At 42.2% G+C, this 22,446-nt stretch overlaps 1 protein-coding gene across 1 annotated transcript in view; it reads left to right on the top strand.

Moving 5' to 3' along the window:
- The first annotated feature begins 6,926 nt into the window (after window positions 1-6,926).
- CTDSP1 (CTD small phosphatase 1) overlaps window positions 6,927-22,446 on the top strand; it is a 28,456-nt gene continuing 12,936 nt past the window's right edge. The window contains exon 1 of the mRNA XM_075181060.1: window positions 6,927-7,267. Coding sequence (XP_075037161.1) covers window positions 7,201-7,267 — 67 coding nt within the window. The 5' untranslated portion in view covers window positions 6,927-7,200. The remainder of the gene's footprint in view (window positions 7,268-22,446) is intronic.

Genomic DNA, 22,446 nt, shown 5'->3' with positions numbered 1-22,446 from the left:
GTCTGTTTATTTCAGCTACGGGAAAAATCAGATACGACTTCAATTATGCTCAATGTTTCCACCTTTCCTGATCATTTATGTGACCTTTCCAGCATCATTGCTTCTATCGTATGCAACAATCTGCTCACTCTGCAACAGACCTCTCTCTGCACCATCCATGCACCCTCCCGTTATAATAGAGGCATCCTCTACAAATACCGTTTTATGGCTTCACAAATGGCACTTACTGACCACTTGTGCTGCCTGATTCATAGATGACTCACTGAAGTAATGAATAATGACCACATTTAGATGTGGTGAGGGACAGTCTGAAAAGATCTCACGTCCTGGAGATGGTATCACACCACAGAATATAGTGTAGTCTCCACAAGCAGTAAGAGTAGGTTACAAAGCACAAAGATTAATGGTAACTTGGGAAAGGTGTGAAGAGTTTAATTCCACAGGAAATTAGGATAAATGTTTTTACTATATCTCTATATATATATTTATACTGTATGTAAGTATATATATATATATATATATATATATATATATATATATATAATTAGATACAGAAACGGTGCGCACGATAGTTAAAAGTTCAGTATTTGGTAGTGCTAATTCTTAATCGTTGTATAAGTCCACGATAATTTAAACACCAGCAGACCGTACTCTGCGCGTCATTCCCTTCAAACACCCGATCTCCACGGGGAAACAGCAACACACCTATAACATCAAAAAGACAGGGGCGCTTCCATAGTGTAAAATCCAAGTAAAATGTTTATTCCCAAAACATTAAAATTGCACGTACCAGAACTGAAAAGTTTTCAGGCATAAATCAGTAGGTATCTAGCATCCAAGTGGGGATATCATATCAGTGTGATCCTCACAGGTATTCCACAATCACCTCTACGCGTTTCATCCTTGAGGACTTCGTCAGGAGGTGTGCATCTCTATATACTGTACATGAAATTCTATTAGCCTTTAAGGAAGAGATCCAACATATTTATTTCTGCTTGATTCATGGAGGCCCATCAAAAAGACCCTTTTAACCTCTGGCTTCTCATAAGTAAATCCTCTCACCCAGTAGTTTGATATAATGATGTTGATGAGATAGTGGGAAGAAATGGTGCTCTAAAAAATATATATTTTGTGGCAATGGGAGTGGTTTTCCACAGGCCTCTAATAGTGGAATTAGCTATGATGCTGTCTGCAGGTAAAAGGCTGCAGACCAAGTTATACACAGGTGTAGCATTGTGCTTAAGTTCAGTAATGTACAGGTCAGAGACATGTTGTAAAGTAAATGTAAAAAGTAATTTACTTGCATGTTTTAACGTGTTAGTATCCACAGGGCTGATAGGGGAGGCTGTGCTGATTAGGCGTTACAGAACACCTGAGGAGACATCCTTTAAAGACAAGGTGGGAGTGTCGCCTGTCAGTCATCCAAGCCAGTGGGAGGAGACATCTGTATTTAATCCTGAGTTGTGCTATTGTTAGGGGTGACTGACGCTGAACTAGTTGGCCAGTCAGTAGGGAGCTGTACTGTGTCTAGTTAGTGTTTAGGGTCACCAGGAGGTGCAGGCAAAAGGTAGTTGCTTGCTGGTGTCATCCTGACGGAAGTTGTGCAATTTATTGTGATGAAAACAATAAATATATTTGATTTATAAAAGAAGTTTCGTGTTGCTGATGTCTAGGTGACAAAAGTGCCAGGAGAAGGGTGCGATTTTGTTACAGTATATATATATATATATGGTATCTGGCACCAAGATCCTATAAGTCCTGTAAATTGTGAGGTGGGGCCCCCATGGTTCGCACTTGTTTTACCAGCACATCCCACAGATGCTCGATCGGATTGGAATTTGGGGAATTTGGAGGCCAAGTCAACCCCTTGAGCTCTTTGTCATGTTCCGCAAACCGTTCCTGGACACTTTTTGCAGTGTGGCGGGGCGCATTATCAGGGAATACTGTTGCCAAGAAAGGGTGTACTTGGTCTACAACAATGTTTAGGTGGTACGTGGCAAAGCAACATCCTCATCAATGCCAGGACCAAAGGTTTTCCAGCAGAACATTGCCCAGAGCATCACAATATTGCTTCCTCTGTTCAGCATGTAGGAGACGGTTTTGTATAGATCTGTAATAACAGTATAGTCTTAAACATATTGTGGATAAACAGCTACTTGATGTCATTGGGCCTGATTCATTACTGATCTTATCTGCTGTTTTTTGAGGATCTTAAGAAAATCTTCTCTGTGCATGCCCAGAAAAGGGAGATAAGAAGGAAAATCCGCTGCTTAAGTTAAGAATTTCTTAAGTTAAGATGAAAAACTTCTTAACCGCACTTTAGAAGTTCTCCCAACACTTAAGATAAAAGGGTTGGGAAAGGGAGGGGAATGGGCGGAGATCGTATTGACTTAAGACGAGTAGGCGTTTACCTCCGAATCTGTCGGAGAGAAAAGAAGAAATGCTTAGAGTTTTTCTTAAATTCTTGCTTAAACTTAAGGAAGCTCGGGGTCATGTTTAAGTCCAAAACAGCTATAGCAGCAGCGCTGAATAACAGCACTAAACTGTTCCAAAAACATTGTTCATTTAAAACACTCACAACTAAATATGCACAACATACATCTTAATACACTTCAGTCAAATTTTTTTTTAAATTTAATTTTATATTAATTTCAAACATTAATTAATGTACTATTTTTAAAAAACAACCATGGTGGATGCACAGTTGTAATAAATTGCAATGTAAAGTGGTTGATGTATAATATATAATAATACCTTTTTTGATATTTAAAAAAAATGGCTAATACGCTAGTATAAATGAAAAATTTAACAGCTTAATTTGTTACAATTGTACAAACTTAAACCATGTGTACTCTTCTATAAGGGACACATAGGAAATCCACACAAGCATGGGGAGGATATATAAACTCCACAGAGATAAGCCCATGAGTGAGGATTCAAACTCAGGACCCCACTGTTGAGAGGTGGATTGTCTAACCACTAAGCCAACGTGCAAGTAGAGACAATATGTGCATGATATAGACCAGAACGAAAAGCATGAACTTCTCTCATAAACTTTTTTTCTTTTAGAATTTCTATTAATGTCAATAATTATACAATGAAATATTATAGCCCTAAATCCTTTGTAGATGCACAGTTTAAATAATTTGCTATGGGAAATCATTGATGTATAATATAATAATAGTAATAATAATAATAGTTTGTCTTTAATTTGTTTGTCATTTTTTGCCTTCTGCCTTTTTTTGGCGTTTGGTGTTTGGTGTTTTTTTGCTTTTATCTGTGGATATTTTCTATTTGTTTGGATTCACTTTATTTGCAACAGCTGCTTGTCTGTGTTGTAGCTCCACACAAATTTCAACATGCAATACAGGCATATTCCACAAAATGGGTGAGGAATCGAACTCATGACCCCACTGATGAAACGTGGATTGTCTAACCACTAAGGAAACGTGCTGATTGAGCATTACATACATTATATAGACTTGAATGTCAAGCACCATGTTTTTTTATAGAAAGACACTCTTTTATGTATGTTGCTAAATGCATGTTTCTCAATGTCAGCTGACATTATTATATGGCTACATGTAGGTAACTGTGAAACAGGGAGAACATTTATAAAGAAACTAATATGTTATACTTATTCCAACAGGCTGTCAGAGGCGTGAACAGCATGAGGCCAGGGAGGAGCATGAGGAGGAGAAGGTGCACAGGGAGGAGCCTGAGGAGGAGGAGGTGCACAGGGAGGAACCTGAGGAGGAGGCGCACAGGGAGGAGCCTGAGGAAGCGTCTGTTTATGTTGTTACCTATTTTACATTTGTATATATATAAAAAAAAACAGTGTGTGTCTCTTTTATAATGTAATTATCAAACATGTATTCATGTCACTTTTGCAAATAATAATTGTACATTTATCACATACATTAAGCTTAATTTTTCATGGGTCACAACATGATTTGGCAAAGGTTAAAAGTTCCTGGTTAACTTTTTTTCCCTTGTTCAGGCCCACAAAAATGAGACAGAGAAGGGCATGGTTGGGAATTGAACTCATGACCCCAGTGCTGTAAGGCAGAAGTGCTAACCACTGTGCTGCTGGATTATGGTCTGCCTAGTTTTTTGTACAAGAATTCTATACAATATATACTCAATTGTGTTTTAACATTTGTAAACAAACTCTTCGCACCTCCCACATTTGCCGTTACGTAATACCGTCTTATCTTTAAATAATAAGTGGATCTTAAGAAGCGGATCTTAAGATGGACTGACTTCTTAAAATCCGTTGCTTCTTATTTTCCGTTGCTTAAAAGACTTAAGGTGGGCGTGTCTTTGAACTTCCGTTCCTTGTTGAATTGCGAATTTCTTATCTCCCCGTTTGTTCTTAAAATACTCAGCGCAACTTATGCACAAGATAAGATCAGAAATGAATCAGGCCCATTATCTGTAAGATCTATTAACCATGGATGGGCGTCACAGTTGCCCATGTCAGTATGGAGTTTGTATGTTCTCCCCGTGTTTGCGTGTTTCCTCCGGGTGCTCCAGTTTCTCCGACAATCCAAAGACATACTGGTCAGTTAATTGGCTGCTGACTGGACCCTAGTGTGTATGTCTGCATGGCTGGGAATTTAGCCTGTAAGCTCCCATGATGCAGAGTGATGTGAATTAAATATTCTCTGTACAACGCTGAGTAATATGGTGGCGCTATATAAATAAATGCTAATAAACGCATGCTGCATTCTGACTCTCAGCCTAACTGTCAGCTCTTGATACCTCCGTCTTCTTCCCTCCAGTTCTTAGTAATGTTTCTATGTACAGTGGCGCCCTCTAGTGGTACCAGAGAACTGCAGCTACTCTCTCTTCTACATTACACCAGTGCCTCTATCAGATTATACTGCAAACACCAAATTAAAGGATGGCTCTCACTAGAGGCTACAGAAGCTGTGGAGGGACAAACAAACTCATCCAAAAAACAATATTAGTGTGCCACATTCATTATATTACACCATAAATGCACCCTCTGCTCCTCTTTTATCTCATAGAGGGGCCTATTTATTAAACTAAAAATTGTGTTTAAGCCAAAACGCAAAATTGTTATTTACTATGACGGCATCACAGTAGATATCATACATATGTTGCTTTGCATATCTCTTCGCTTTACTGAGCAGTCCCCACAACAGTGTATGGGCACTCCTCAGTAGTGCTATGTACTAACAGCTGAATTGAAAAAAACCCAACATGTTAATGTACATCAACTGAAGCTGGCGTACATTAACATAATTAAAAAATTTCACTGTAACAACTCTGCTCCGAAGAGCAGAGCTGCACAGCGCATGTGTGGGGGGGATCACATGATCCCTCCATGTCACGTGACTCAGGTTCTTTCATTCAGGGATCTCTGTGCGCATGCCCAAGGTTACCGGTCTGCGCATGCGCACAGGGATTGAAAGAGGATTCCACATTGCGAGCAGCATCGCACAGGGAAAAGAAGAGAACACTCAGGTGAAAGATGAGTGTTACACTTCACAGACGTTTTTCGGAACAGCTGTTCCTGTGTTGATTGTTTAATAATATGAGAAATTTTTCAATCTGCATCTATGCAAAAAAGATTGAAAAGTTTCATTCATATTTTGTGGTGCTTTGTAAATAGACCCCTTAATCTTGTCTCCCAAAATATTAATATTAATCCTCCCAGCAGGCCCTACAAAGTTTTGTACACAGGTATAAACTGCCCTCCTTGCCCACAAGTCCACGTGTTAACCTGCACACAGGTGCATTGGTGCAAAAGTAGATGCGAGATGGGAGCATTTATGCGGCAGGATTGCATTTTTGCAGGTAAATGAGACAGACTGGAAGAAATGCTGCAGGCACCGGACAAGAGCTCCTGTGTACAGGAAGCTCCCAATAGCAGGGTCTCTGGTAATTAGATTTATGCAGTATTTATTCATCATTGTCCATCTCTAATTTAAATGTCTGGGCTGCATAAATGATGGTGTTTGGTACATTTCCATGGTGTTTTATACTAATTTACACTAGATAGGAAAAAATGGGTCACAAGAACTTGCAATCTATCCGTATTTCCAAAGCCCAGCTCACATTTTTACATTTGTCGAGGTGAGGTCCAGGGAAATGGAAACGGCTGCTGCTTCCAAACACTTTCTGCTGGAATTTCTTAGTAAATTAGAATATGCAAAACTGTATAATTCTCCAGTCCTATCCTTCCAAGAGGTTCTGCAGCAGCAGAGCCACACCCCCTGTATTTTATCTTTACCTATACATCCCAATCTAAAAGGTTCTGACAGAGGACCCACATCTAGTTAATATTTCTATCTCTGCCCTTCAAAGAAGATCTGCATCCAATGTCACATCATTGGCTAAATAACCTTTTCAAGAGATTTTGCAGCAGCTGAATGTACAGAGGATCAGTTCCTCAACCCTGTCCTTCCAAGGAGGTTCTGCAGCAGCTGTGCTCACTCCCTCTGTTCCTCGATTCCCCATTGCTGTCCTATCAAGAAGTTCTGCAGTAGCTGAGCCACCTCCTTCTGTTCCTCGATTCCACAACTATAGCTATCCAAAGAGGTTCTGCAGCAGCTTAGCCCACTCCCTCTATTCTCCGGCCCTGACCTTCCAAGAAGTTCTGCAGCAACTGAGTCCTCTCCCTCTATTCCCCAGCCCTTTCCTTCCAAGAGACTCTGCAGCAGCGGAGCCCCATTTTTCTATTCCCCAGCCCTGCGCTTCCAAGAAGTTCTGCAGCAGCTGAGCCCCCTCCCTCTGTCCCTCCACTCACTATTCCTGGTGGCCCACACACACGCCTTGCTGTGACCCCCGGGGTCGCTGGCATGAAGTCGCCTCGCCCCCCAAGCCATAACATTCTGTCATTCTCAATCCGCCGAGCGAGCGGCCCCCAGTGGGAGCCGGAGGTATCGCCGCTTTAATGGGGTCCCTTGAAACCGCCTCTGGGTTCCATGTTTGTATCCGAGCTGTGAGCAGAGAACTCCATGTTGTAACAAAGTTTCCAGCAATCTCCCCTTTTTGTTTTTTTTTTATTTTATTTTTTCTCCCAGCCCCTGTTCTCTGCCTGTCCCCCCCATGCCCCCCGTCCTGTCCCCTTCCCGCCCTGTATTCTTCATTTCTACATCCAACCCTAAGCCCAGAGGGAGGAAGAAGTGAGAGAAGAACTCCTGGAGAATCTTGGTCCGGGGAGGTGTGATGGACAATCCGTCCATATTCACCCAGGTCAGCCGAGAAGATGTGAACTCTCCTCTGCAAGAGAAAGGTGAGTGATCGGAGATACCCCGGAATTATCACAGGGGGGCTGCAGATTGCTGGGATCATTTATTGGGGGTTTCCTGACTCTGGCGCCTGTGTGTCTAGAACAGAATGTTGCCCCCCTTATCCTGTCTGTGCACCCTGATATGTCAGTACTGGATCGTGCATTATAACCCTGATACTGTAGGGGGTAATTACTTGAGAATGATATAAAGGGGGTTTGACAGATAGGGGGCGGGGCAGTGGAATATGTCACATAACATGTACCCCCCTGAAGTCTTGTCTGACACCCTCTGATCTCCTAATTGGGCTCAGCCCCCTCTGTTATTGCACATGGGTATGAAATGAATAGTATTTGGGTGACAAGACTGCAGGATCCAGACAGCAACAGATCAGTGATCGGGATTTAACCTTTTATTTCCAGGATTGCAAAATTGTTACATTGTTATCAGCCGACAGCCTTGATCTTTTAACCCCTGCAGCTCTGTGCGATTGACCCCTGGCCCTACAGATAGGGATTATCCATCTGAACCTGTGCTGGGTGTCATTGTATCTGCTATAATCCAGGGTGTTAGTGCTGACACTGGCAGCACCTGGCTTCAGAGACACTTGTTTAAACACAACAAATAAATAGTGAAATAAATTTTGGGCATGTGGGACATTTTGCATCAAGTTACTACTGACCGGTCACTTTTTATTTTATATTTTTTATTGTTAAAAACAGAATATACTTTCTGTTTATTTTTTTAATTTTGTTTGTGTGAGACTGAAGTCTGTTTGTGAGAGTTCATATTCCAAGTATTGTGTAAATAGATTTTGTTTACCTTCATTAGACTCTACACTGAGCACAGATTGGAGACTTCAAATGACTTTTTTAGATCAGCTAAACTGAACATATAATAATGTACATTAATGCATCTCTATGATGTCAGAGTCTCATAAAGTGATTTTTTTTTCCATTTTCAGTGTTTACCTGAAATGTTTGATCATAAAATCTTTGGTGCAGAACACCCTCACAATTTTTTTTTTTACAAAACATATTAAAAAATGTATCATTAATTTGTTGGTGATGCACAATCAATTTTGCAAAATGAGGCTGTTGCTGACCCCCTCTGAATGCCGTAGGGTTACAATATTTTTGAATTGCTATTTCCTTAACTGTTGAAAGAGCTTTGTTTACAGAGAAAAAACAACAACATTCAGAAGTTGTGCATTATTTATTAATAAAAAAGTGCCCTTTCAGCAGCGATACATGAGATGGCAAACTACAGACTTACATCGTATTTGTTTCAAAATTACCTAATTGGTGATAAACATTTCCTTTGTTGATTAAGCATTCAGAGTTTACTCAGTGCACACTGTAATAATTTTGTAAAAGTCTGTCCCACAATTAAAATTTCTGACTGATAATAATAAAAAAAATAAGTACAAATATCAATATATCCTTTACAATAAACACATTTTCCTGTTTGTCTATAGTGTAATATACAGTTAGAGTAAACATTTCCATTTTTATCGAATTTTACTTGCTCTGGGTATATACAGAGGTCAGTTTGATGTATGTCTTTATAGATTACCCATTAATAACTGGTGCTCTAATGGATGCTGTATCCTGTAAAATATGCCCTTCCATTTGGTGAGCAGTGATCTCACTCCTGTAAATTATCACTTATATTTGATGAGCAGTGATGTCATGTGTCACGTGACTTTGTGTGAACGTGTCCCTCGCTGTAACTCATACCGACAACCTGCTCTGTTTTCCATACTGAATATTGTATTTTATAATGAATAACGCACATCCTACCGTAAACAAGGATATTAGAAGCATCTCAGAGTTCTGTTGTATAAATGCACTCGGTTGGGTCACAAATCTTATATTATACAGCACAGGGTATATATTTCTATTATCCCCATTATATTGACTATTCTGAGCTCTTATTTAACATATTACAGTTTGGGTGAATGCATCGCTGCTATCGTACTTCTCATCTTTGGTGCAGGATGTACATTGGCCACAAACTGTTATCTCTACAACTGTCAGCAACTGTTTAACAGCAACTTCTGTCTGTGTCTGACACATGGTGATTAATAAATGTGACTGGTAAGAACGTTTTCATGGTCATCAACCTCCTGGGGTGTCACTGAGTGGACACTTCCATTCTGTGCCCCAAGGTACAGATTTAATAATCCTCTCTACCCTGTGCTGGGCACAGCAGACTGCGGGCATTGCCATGCATGTACCCAGAGGCTGGCACAGACTGCGGGCATTGCCATGCACGTACCCAGAGGCTGGCACAGACTGTATGCAAGGAGAGAGCCAATGCTGACTCTATCCCATCTGTGATTGGCAGCTGTCAGTGCTGGGTGTTTCCTGTGTAAGATCACAGCTTGTGTGCATTGTATTCTGGGTGGTACCATGGTCAGACTTGGCATTGGCATAGGGCTGTATTTAAGGTGGCAGTGTTAGGGGTAGTATTGCATAAACTGGAATATGATAAGGGATCGGAATACCAGGGTCATTGTGTGTTTGAGGATGTACTTTCGGCTCCTCGTTGTCTTTCAGGGTTATTTTTTGTTTGGTTTGCAGAATAATTTATAAACATCCCGTCGTCGTGTTCGGAAACTCTTCCTTGATAAATTGAAACATTTATTCACCTTTCATCGCCTGTGGCACGGTCACACACGCCTGCAGAATCTGTCATTGTTGCAGGTAAACATTAAAGACTTAGATCCACCCAAAAGTAAAAACGCAGTTATTGGTACAAATTCAAAAAGGCTGCAACTGTCTTCGGACAACGGCGTTGGTGTCTGATACAGTAACGTGGCATTAGTGTGGTGTCTTATAAAGTCCTGCTACTTTAGGGGGTCCAAGGTATTGCTAAAATGTTACATTTAAGTGGAAATCTCATGTAATATTGACATTGTATTCACAAGATATTATTTACCATATGGGTACAAAGTTAGCATCATGACAGTTCCGTAGAACCTCACACTTGACGAAGCTTTCTATTGTGAAATTGTCAGGTAGCTACGGGAACGTGATCATCATCATCATCATCACCATTTATTTATATAGCGCCACTAATTCCTCAGCGCTGTACAGAGAACTCACTCACATCACTCCCTGTCCCATTGGGGCTTACACTTAAATTCCCTAATATACACACACCACAGACACAGACTAGGGTCAATTTGTTAGCAGCTAATTAACCTACCAGTATGTTTTTGAAGTGTGGGGAGAAAACCCACGCAAACACGGGGAGAACATACAAGCTCCACACAGATAAGGCCATGGTCGGGAATTGAACTCATGACCCCAGTGCTGTAATGCAGAAGTGCTAACCACTGAGCCACAGTGCAGTCCTTACATGTCTCCTAACATGATATGGAATTATGGCCCTAATCTAGAGTCTTTTCCAATGCCCCCAGTATTTATACCCCCTTTCTTAGCTCCTAGATATACCTGATTTGGTCTTATTGGCTCGTATGTTCTAAAACTATTTTGTATTAAAAAAATAATAATAAACAGAATGCTGCGGATAACAGCGCTGCGTTTACCATTGTGATCAGTAGATCGCTGTTTTGGCGCCCGTTGAAGCCACAGTCGCAAACTGCGCTTTTCTGCAGCTGCTTAAACACTACTCCCAATGCTGGGTGTCCCAGCATGCTCTGGGAGTTGTCATTCAACAAGGACTCGAAAGCCAAATTTTACTCCAAGTGCATCCTGCATAAAACCACACTAGTGTTTGTCTGTGTTTTTCAAACCAATAACTAACCCTTGAAAGGTCCCTTTTCTCCTCTCCCCAAATAACAAAGGTCATTGTCCTTTTTATACTACTAAATAGGCTGCTGAATCTGTCTCCTCTCTGTGATTTGCATACTGCAGCCCTTGGCATTTGTCTGGAAAGGGCGACGCCAGATGTAAACTATATAAACATCTCAGTCTTTCTGGGACAGTAGAGAACACGGTACATATGTTTGTTTTTTATAATCTACCTTTGAGTCATTAACTGTTAGTTGTTGGTGACTGCTGCACTTTAAGCCTGAGAAAAGGATTATAAGCATCCTGGCCCGAGGGTTATGAAATAATATGAAGTATTTTTATGAGGACGGCGTGGACGGCGCCGCGCCTGATGATGTCATGAAGTATTATAGTAGTATTATAGTACACGGGCGGCCAGGAGTATGGCAGGGCCATCGTAGTACTGTTTCCAGCAGCGTGGATGGGTGTGGCTGACGTTTACATCGCTGCTGCCCACGCAGGGAGGTGTCAGACCGGAGGCCCCGTTTCCCCTGCTCTCCGGATCCTGTAACTGTTTGTGCACTGTGCAGGCTGCACTCAGCAGATCCTAAACGCTGAATCGCCACCAGGATTTTCAGCCATGTCTTGCAGTACGTTCAGTGATAACAAATCATTTACATCTATAAACTGAAAAAAAAAAAAGCAGATTATAAAACAATAATATTAAAGTTCAGCAGCAGCCTCGGTGATCGGTGTCACCAGTTCCTGGTAGGCTGACAGGAGCCATTCTTACGAATATTGGTTCAACTCACAAAATGGCCGCCTTGACTGAGTATAGGACTCAGGCCTGGCCAACCTGTGGTCTTCCAGGTGTTGCGGAACTACAAGTCCCAGCATGCTTTGCTAGTAGATAGCCACCCGATAGCTGACAGGGCATGCTGGGATTTGTAGTCTTGCCACACCTGGAGAGCCGCTGGTTGGCCAGGCCTGGTGTAGCTGATGGATGGACGTTAGGCTTTAGGTATAGAACAAGTTTCACTGATCGTTTTGAGGGAAGAAGAGAAAATCATCAGTTGTGAGAAAAATTACAAATACAACTTTTTCTGAAGTTTTTGTTTTCTGGAAATATCAAAAAAGGTCTGGACATAGTTACACGTGAGTCGTGTCAGAGCACAGATTATTTCATGAGGTGAGTGTGTGATTGCATGTGAAGCAGTGAACTGTCCACGTATGTGATGTGTTAGTAAGGAAGCCACAGACTGGGAGTTATATAGTGTAAGGAGCAGGGTCCCCCAGCAGCACAGATTATTTCAGGAGTTTAGTGATGTGTTAGTGAGGACAGGTCTGCATGTGACAGGGGCAGTGACATGATGTGAGGAGGGGGATAGAGGCAGCAGGAAGCCACAGACTGAGAGTTATATAGTGGAAGGAGCAGGGTCCCCCAGCAGCACAGAGTATATCAGGAGATGAGTGATGTGATAGTGAGGACAGGGCTGAATGTGACAGAGGCAGTGACATGATGTGAGGAGGGGAATGGAGGCAGCAGGAAGCCACAGACTGAGAGTTATATAGTGGAAGGAGCAGGAACCCCCAGCAGCACAGATTATATCAGGAGATGAGTGATGTGTTAGTGAGGACAGGGCTGCATGTGACAGGGGCAGTAACATGATGTGAGGAGGGGAATGGAGGCAGCAGGAAGCCACAGACTGAGAGTAATATAGTGGAAGGAGCAGGGACCCTCAGCAGCACATAGTATATCAGGAGATGAGTGATGTGATAGGAGGACAAGGCTGCATGTGACAGGTCCACTTTAAGTATGTAATCTATAATACTTTTACAAGCTTTGCTCTCAAGGTCATGAACCAGTGTCTTTCATTGTACCATTGTGGTTTAAGGCACAGAAAATAAGCACGTGAATAAACTCTTACGTTTTTCATCAGAAAAGTTTTTTAATTGTTGTCCGTGACATTTGCATTTATTTATAGTTTTCTGTTTATTGAAGCAAAATCTGATCTGGAACCTTCAATTTCACAGATGAATGAGCCGGTTTTAGTAATTGAAAACATTTTATGACTTTCTAACTTTCTACATATATTACACGGCTGTAAAAGAGCAGATAGTGTGTGAGCCGTGTGCTTGCAAAGTGCTTAGTAAATGAATCCTCAGGTTATCTGATCGTCATTTCAGTCAGCGTTTGTTTTACTCTAGTGGATGAAATTCTCCGGGAAGGTGTGACCGTGGAATGCTGATTTGTGAACGGAAATGGTCGTTTTTTTTTGTTTTGTTTTTGAATTTAGAAACCTCCAATTGATAATATTTTGAGACCCGTTAATGAAGCGCTTCTAATATTATAGTAAAGTGTGCATAGTTTTAACTATGCTTTTTCAACGCCCGTATACCAGCCTTTACGGTTGGCTTCACACGGGCACGCTGGACGCTTGCGTGCCTCATTTTTCTAGTATTGCGGCTGGAACTCACAGCTGATATTGATCACTTAGAACGTTATATAGGACAGAAGCTGCTAAATTTCATGGAATTCAATTGAAGAGCATTTTTTTTTGAGCGCCTTGGACCCTTGTTCAAAACATTTTGTTCTGTCGACATTTCATAAACCGCTAGAGCGATTAAAAGTCATTTGTGACATAATCATCATCAGTTATTTATATAGCGCCACTAATTCCGCAGCGCTGTACAGAGAACTCACTCACATCAGTCCCTGTCCCATTGGAGCTTACAGTCTAAATTCCCTAACACACACACACACACACACACACACACACACACACACACACACACACAGGCACATCCTCTTTGTTTTACTCATAGATGTTCATAATTTCAATTTGGAGATGCTGGTTTATACACGGACTGCAAAGCATCAGTGTGACACCCCTGTAAGGGTTTACGGTATCACAGAGTCACACAACATTTTATCAGCAAAATGCACTGGTGGCTGTCTGCAGGTTCTATTGTAAGGGATAGGGAATGGAAGTGGATGTGAGAATCAAGACTGCTGAATGGATGTGTCAGATAAAATATCTAGCTCACAAGTAGATAGGTTAAAAATAACTTTTGATATATGCTTATTTTCTCACCACTAATTAAAAGTAAACAACAGCAAATGGTCTGATAGTAGCAACTGCGGCAAAAAATTGAGGATCTGCATATTCTGGATTATTCTGTAGGGTTACACTGACCTGCAGTCTAAAGTGCTACTCTAGGTCAGTGTTTCCAAAACCATTTGTCCTTCAAATCACAAATTAACCTCTGTGAATTACAGAACAAAATAATATGATGTCCCCAACGTAAACGAGAATACTTTCTGCCTCATTCCAATGTTCTCAGTAACATCGTCTGGGGCAATGCAGAAGCCTACACTTGAGGGACAAACTTCCTTCTCCTAGTCCATAGAGAAGCTTCATTAATATTGGTGGATCCACATGAGACATGGCTAGTATTCAGGAGAATACAGGCACAGAATCAGTTCAGTAGGATCTAATGAAATCAGTGAGGTGTGAGGCTCAAAGTGGGGGAACAGACTTGGAGGTTCATGATGGGGGCACTGGCCTGGCCTGGCAATTATGGCCCCTATCCAAAAGGTGCCTCATTAAGCTTCTTTATTCCAGTCTTTGCATGATCGTAACTCATGGAACGCTATTGGCTCTCTCCTGCCCCAGCTGTCAAGTGTTGCAGTCCTCTAGGTAACAGCATCCCAGGGAAGGTCTATCACCAAAGTGTTACATATTGGAGAGGTGTCTGACGGCCACTTTAATCTGACAACTGCTGTAGGAACACATGACGCTATTGCACATCCAAAAAGTACTTTATTATATAACTCTTTGTAAATTTATTTGGGGGTTGTAAAGCATCCAAGACTTTAGGAGTATTTTTTCTCACAATTAAAATGTGTTCCCTTTCTCAGTTCTGACATAACAATTGAAGAGACTACTTCAGCCCTACGTAGCATGAAGATAGCCTCTGCCCCGGGTCCGGATGGACTCCCTGCCAGTTACTACAAAAAATTTGCAGGAATTCTCAGTCCAAAGTTAACCACATGGTTTAATGCCATCCTTGATGGGACCCCCTTTGATATAGCTACAACCCGGGCCCGGATTACTGTTATTCCGAAAGAGGGCAAAGATCCTTCCCTCTGTAGTAGCTTCCGCCCCATCTCATTACTTAATGTGGACCTAAAAATATATGCCAAAGTCCTTGCGAATAGGATGAATGCTGTGCTCCCGAAATTAGTACATCCCGATCAGGTAGGATTTGTCCCAAGCCGACAGGCAGCAGACAACACCAGGCGGACAATAGACCTCATTCAACATATTAACGAATGTAAGTTACCCTCCCTCCTCATGTCCCTAGATGCCGAAAAGGCATTTGACCGCATTGGCTGGCCCTTTATGATGAAAGCCCTCGCTGCTTATGGTTTCGAAGATCGTTTTCTCGAGGGAGTCTCTGCCTTATATGCCAATCCGACTGCCTCTGTCCAGGTGAACGGGTGTTCCTCATCGGCCTTTCAGATTCGCAATGGGACCCGACAGGGATGCCCCCTCTCCCCCCTCTTATTTGCATTAATTATAGAACCTCTAGCCGTGAAAATACGTCAGAACCCCAACATCTCCGGCATACAGCTATCATCTAGCACTTATAAGATTGCACTTTATGCGGATGACATCCTCCTTACCATCACCAATCCCCTAACATCGTTACCCAACTTATTCCAAGAACTTGACAATTTTTCCATAGTATCGAATTTTAAGATCAATACAACTAAGACAGATATCCTGGATCTCAATATCCCCCCTAAGCTAAAGCAGCTCCTGGAGCTAAACTTCCCCTTTCACTGGAGTTCCGAATGTATTAAATACCTGGGTATTAGACTTACCAGAAAGGTAGAAAATCTCTACCGGGCAAACTATCCCCAACTTATAGCTTCTCTCAAAAAAGATATGGTCTCCTGGGACAAACTCATGATATCTTGGGTGGGGCGGATCACATCAGTGAAAATGAACTTGCTCCCCAGACTGCTCTACCTCTTTCACACCCTCCCTATTAGAGTTCCCCCCTCTGTCCTAAAACTGCTGCAAGCCTCTGTAAGGCGATTCATCTGGTCAAATAGAAGACCCAGGATCTCTGCTCGTATTCTGCAGCGCCCTCCCATGGCAGGTGGCCTCGGCATCCCTAACTTTCGGAATTATTATTATGCGGCTAGATTAGCTCAATGTGTACAATGGCACTCTCCGCCCGGAACTAGGGTCTGGGTTGATATAGAATCGGACCTTCTGGGAGGCTCACCGATTTGCTCTGCACTTTGGCTTCCAACCGCTCAGCGCCCAGCCCCCGCCAGAACTCACCCAGTAATAGCCCTCTCCCTCTCAATCTGGACCCGGTGTAATAGAATGGCGAATCTGTCTCCAACACCCTCGATAATGATACCCCTCTGGACAAACCCAGCCTTTACACCTGGTCTCGCACGCCCTATGCACACAAAATGGGCAGGGGAAGGTGGAATATTGCTACTAAATCATATCACTAGGACACAAACATTCCCTCAGTTCTCAGACTTAGCGGGCCGGTGCGGGCTTGTGATGGGACAGTTCCACCAATACTTACAGATTAGACACTATCACCAAAAGGTCAAGGCTCAGTTATCTTCTAGGCCTCCCACGACATTTGAGAATCTGTGCCTCTCTGGAGCAACCTCAAAAGGTCTCATTTCAACGCTATACAACGCATTACTCCCCACCTCCACAGAGATCAAGGACCGATTCCAAGCACAGTGGGAAGCGGACCTGGGAACGTCCCTAGATCCAGAAGAGTGGTCGGACATTTATGAATGGACAGCGCGTTGTTCCATAAATGTCCGTATCAAAGAAAATGCCCATAAACTGCTCCATAGATGGTACTATGTACCTGCTAGGCTCCATGTTATATATCCACAAACGAACCCCACATGTTGGAGAAATTGTGGCCAATTATGCATATTTGGTGGGACTGTCCCAGAATACGCTCGTACTGGACAGCGGTTCTCACACTAGCTACAGCAGTCCTCGACACTCCCATACCCTCCGACCCTAAGCATGTACTATTACCCTTGCCTCTCCCGGACATCCCTACACATGCACATAAGCTCCTCCGGCACATAATCAGCGCGGCCACTTGCCAGATAGCTGCTTCTTGGAAAAGTCCCACACCCCCTACTCTCCAAATGGTCTGTGGTCGGGTTTGGCATATTTACCAAATGGAGCACATCACTAGTGTGCTGAGGGCTCCTCCGTGTCTTTCCATAAAGTCTGGTCTCCATGGGCCTCACACCATAATCAACCCCTGCTTCAATTCTAGTAAGACCAATCCCTTATTGAAATTAATGGATTTGACTTCTTCTTGTTAAAGGCGTGAATTCCTTACCCCTAACCCCTCTAATTCTCCCCCCCCCTTTCTTGCCCATCATTCTTACTCACCCCCCTTCTCTTCTTTTTATTACTTTTTTTCTTTCTGTTTTGTTTTAAAAAAAAATAAAAAAATAAATAACATCTTCACGGTACAAGATCAACACGCAGTCAAATTTACACTGTAAAAGCATGGTGAGAAAAAACTGTACATTGTGTCTATCTATATATGTACAAGTACTTGTTAATGTACCTTTTGAGAATTTTGTAATTATGTTAAAGATACGATGTTACTATTAATAAAACGTACTTAAAAAAAAAAAAAAAAAATGTGTTCCCTTTAGATGACATGTTTGTGGCAGTACATTTAGCTGGGCCGTTATAACCCTCCTGTAATCCGCTCTAACTTTATAAAGAATAGATGTTCACAGCATGAAAGGCTTCAAAGGTGGAGGCTTCATAGCGTGCCCACACCGTGCAAGTTTTCGTTCATGCACAGTTTTTGATGGTGATACATGTTTTTGCTGTGTAACACCAATGCTTTCACGTGTGTCCTGTGGTGGACTGCACAGGAGCTCAGTAAACCTCACACAGGAAAGGAAACGTCAAAACACCTCTGTTAACATCACAATGTTGTTCACAGAATATTTACACATTCATCACAGTAGTTCTACATAGTTATACTTAAACAATGACTTCACTTACCTCTATACTAAACCTCTTATAGACTAACGTGTTGCTCTCCAGCTGTTGTGGTACTACAAGTCCCTGTGTCTGCATTCCTGCCAGTAACAAATATGTAAAAGTCTTAGAGCTAGATTTACTAAGCTGCGGGTTTGAAAAAGTGGGGATGTTGCCTATAGCAACCAATCAGATTCTAGCTGTCATTTTGTAGAATGTACTAAATAAATGAAAGCTAGAATCTGATTGGTTGCTGTAGGCAACATCCCCACTTTTTCAAACCCGCAGCTTAGTAAATCTAGCCCTTAGTTTCAGAGTTGCAAAATTGTGTAGGGCTGCAAATCCCTCATTTAACGAAAAAGTTCATCTTGGCAGACTTTGTCATGGGCTAAATATCCGTATAACACTTACTACATGTACAATCATTTGTTAGATACACCCTCTAACTAGGTGTATCTAGCACTAACCTTTACTGCAGCGTTTTCACCTACGAAGACTGGTCATATCAATGACCAGGTCCTAACGCCGCGTCCTCTAGCTGACTTGTTTGAACAGTATAAAATGCTATTTGCGTTCTCTCTGTTAGAGAATATATCTAGCAAACAATTGCACAGTAGGATAGAGGTTATATTTGCAAGATAAATCTTTTGGACCTTTTTCACACATTTAACCCCTTATACAATAAAAATCCACCAAAGTAAACTTATCCTTTAAATCGATGTTAGTACATTAGATATTGCGTCCCGTTTGGCTCTACATGATAATACGTCAGTAAAATGTTAGAAAATCAGAAAATGTTTACTGTTCTCAGTACAATATTTACAGCCATTGGGGACCCCTGAGGCCTCTTTTGGTGGCAACGTGTTAATAGTTGTGTGTCAGCTGACTGTGTCTGTAGGAGAGTAGGTAATACTTGTTATACATGATATATGGTGTTTGGCGGAAACATAGCAGCTGCATTAACCCTTGTTGTTCAGAAGTACCTATCAGTCCTATTGGGCCGTATAATGGATCTGCTTAATATTTCATTGCCCCACTTTCCCTGTGTCTTCTGGCAGGACTGTAGGTGGCTCCTAAGCAGGCCGGGGGGGTTGCAGTCCTTGTCTGATTTCTGTTTTGGCAGCAGAGCATTCTGGGAGCAGAGGTTAGAGCTATAACTGGCTAGAGGAAAGGATGGAGGATAAACATTGGGACGTCATGGAAACGGGAGTGAGATGGGCCTGTGTGACGTACTGGAGGTACTTTGTAGGCAGTGGATGAGCGTTGCAGCGTAACCTCTTTGTATCTGTATCAAGTCTACGTATTTAATATCTCTAATATCCATCCTTTATAGTTTGAGGGTCTGGTTTTGTTTTCAGTTTGCAATAATATATTTGCACTTCCAAAAGTGATTAATGAGGCTCAGATCTAAAGTCCAACTTCTTCATTCAGTACAGTTTGTTCTATTTGAGTTCAGCTCTGCGCCGCGTTCAGCAAACAAGCGTACCGCATGCGCAGTGAGCCCGTGTGTGTGTGTACACAGCTTTATGTCTGTAGGTAAAGCGAGAGCAGACGGCACAGAATTATGTTTTCATGCCCGACAGGTATAAACTTTAACCTTCTACCAAAATATTGACTTAAGGGCTGGTGTAATCATTAACTGTTCAGCTTTACTGGTGCTAGTAACTGTTTTACTGCCACAGAGATAAAAACAGGGGACAGAACAGTTTCAAGTGTTTCCTAAGACTTGAAAGGAATCTTAATCTTGTAACTCCATCTTTCTCTCCACTCCCAAACAAATCTGGCGGCCATCTTGTTGTAGTCCTCGTTGCAAGACAGAGTGGGATGGGTAGATTTTAACCCACTTGACTGACAGGATCCCTTTGCAGTACAGCCTATTAGTAGAAAGTTTGGAAATACTTAAGAATATTTTATTTTTTTCTGTTACTACTGTTGTAATAGTGTTCCTTTAGCGTTCTGGATTCAGAATGCATCACGCTCTGTTTGTTGCGTTTACCACACACGTAAACGCATTGAGAAAGCCCTTAGACGCAAGTTACAAACTTTACTAGTGTTGAAAACCACAAACGCAAATGCCAGGGGGTATATGGCTGGGAGGGAAGACGGGCATCGATAGGAATGACTACCAAAAATTAGACACCAGCAGTCATTTTCTTTGGTATATTGGTTTCTAGGCCATACTTGTCTAATTTCAGGCAGTGCAGTCCAGGAGAGGGGCGTAATTAGGGGGCGGGATGCAGTCAATCGCGGCATTTTGCCCCCCCCAGCGAAAAATGCTGTTTTGTCGTGGGAGGCGGGGCAAAAATTACGCGATTCACCGCAATTCGTGTCATTTTGGCCAGGGAATTGCGGGATGCGGGAGACTTCGGGAGTTGGAAGTCTCCCGGACATTCCGGGAGAGTTGGCAAGTATGTTCTAGGCTCAGGGATTTTTTTTTTTCAGACCTAAACTTGTGACCTCGCCTCGTGCCTCACGCCTCAGTGATGTCACTTGCTCCTACTGGCCGGTTACTGGTCACAAAATATCTGCTCCCTCCGCTGTTTACGGACTTAACTATCTTTTGCAGCAAAAAACCCTGTATCGCTGGCTCTGGTTAATAAAGGGTTAAGCTGTTAGGCATTAACTAGTGTTGCAATGACATTCTTGGGATGGGTGACATTGTTTGGAGCGTCCACCCACTGCCTTGAACCCGGCGAACTTCAAAACAACACTCTTCTCGTGCTTTTTTTTTTCCCCGTTAATTGGACGTCCGCTGTAAAATTCCTTTTTCAATGCAGAATACGGCCCCCCCCCCGGCGTATCTGAAAAGGCAGCGTGTTACCAGAATATGTTCTGTATGGTGCGGCTTTATCAGCCTGTGTCGCTGGATGTTACATCTGCTGCCCCATAAGATGTGTGGTCACATGATATCTGTAAAACACTTTGTATCTTGCGGACTATTGGAGGCTCCGGACCATCAGATGTACCCACATTTTCCGTATTCCTTTTTTTTTTTTTTAATACAAAATTTAGGCCAAACGCACGGACACAAGTTATTATACAAGAACACGCACAGTGGCAGATAGTTTCATACACATGCTAATATGGAAATACGTCCACAAATTATGATTCTGATCATCCGGAGACCACCTAACCCACAAGTCCTGAGCCATCCAAAGCAATTCATTTTTATAATTAATTATTGTTTATTTATACATTGCTAGTCATATTACACATGTAATTACACCTGTTGTCATTCAGTCCCTGCCCCATGGAGCTTACAATCTACATTCTCTAGCGCCTTATATATTAATACTACATTCCCTAACGCATATGTGGTGAGGAGTTATAAATTCCCTACCACACACACAGACCATTATCTCGGAAGCAAATTTACCTGGCATTATGTTTTTGGGGCGTGGGAGCAAACCAGAGCACCCAGAGGAAACCCACGCAAACACGGAGAGAACATATAAAACCTGCACAGATAAGGCCATGGTCGGGAATAGACTCATGACCCCAGCTCTGTGAAGTAGCAATGCTAACCACTGTGCCACCATGCTGCCCTCTTTCAGGTTCCCTCCGATAATCTGATAACTAACATTAGAGGATTCATTTCTCCGTGCTTTGGGTTCGGGGTTATCTAACATTTGCTCTGCAGGTACCATAAAAAGTTGTGTTTAAAAAAAATGTGTTTGTAAACATACGGCCGTATCACATAGATTATTACTGTACATGCAGTTTAACATACATGTTTATTATTTTGGATACAGGAAAATACATTTCATGTTAGTGAGGAGTATGGACTTATTACATTAATGCAGAGGACTTTGTATCAACCTGTAACAGTATTATTCATTGTGATCTAATGAGCTAAGAGGTAGATTTATCAAGTATAAGTGTTTCCCATAGCAACCAATCAGATTCTAGCTTTCGTGTTCTAGAATGTACTAGATAAATGATAGCTAGAATCTGATTGGTTGCTACGGGCAAAACCTTCACTTTTCCTTTTTAGTAGCTTTGAGAAAATCTACCCCTAAGATGTTTAATGCAACTGGGGCTTTTTTTTAAGACGGAGACAGTCAGTTCACAGGAACTAGTGACATCACAAAGTGTGCCTCTGTGATGTCACTCTTGCCTCTGTGATGTCACTCTTGCCTCTGTGATGTCACTCCTGCCTCTGTGATGTCACTCCTGCCTCTGTGATGTCGCTCATTGCCTCTGTGATGTCGCTCATTGCCTCAGTGATGATGTCCCCATTTGCTAGTCAGTTGAAAGGCTGAGCACTAGCTCAGGCCAGACAATGGCTCCTTCCACTCTGTGTAATCTACAATTATACTTTCCACAATTTTATGACACCAAGGATTCTACGATTCGTCTCACTGCGGC

This window comes from Mixophyes fleayi, chromosome 7 (genome assembly GCF_038048845.1).
Source record: "Mixophyes fleayi isolate aMixFle1 chromosome 7, aMixFle1.hap1, whole genome shotgun sequence".
Classification (NCBI taxonomy): domain Eukaryota; kingdom Metazoa; phylum Chordata; class Amphibia; order Anura; family Limnodynastidae; genus Mixophyes; species Mixophyes fleayi.
Note: the sequence above shows the minus strand (reverse complement) of the source record. Positions and strands in the feature narration are given on the sequence as shown.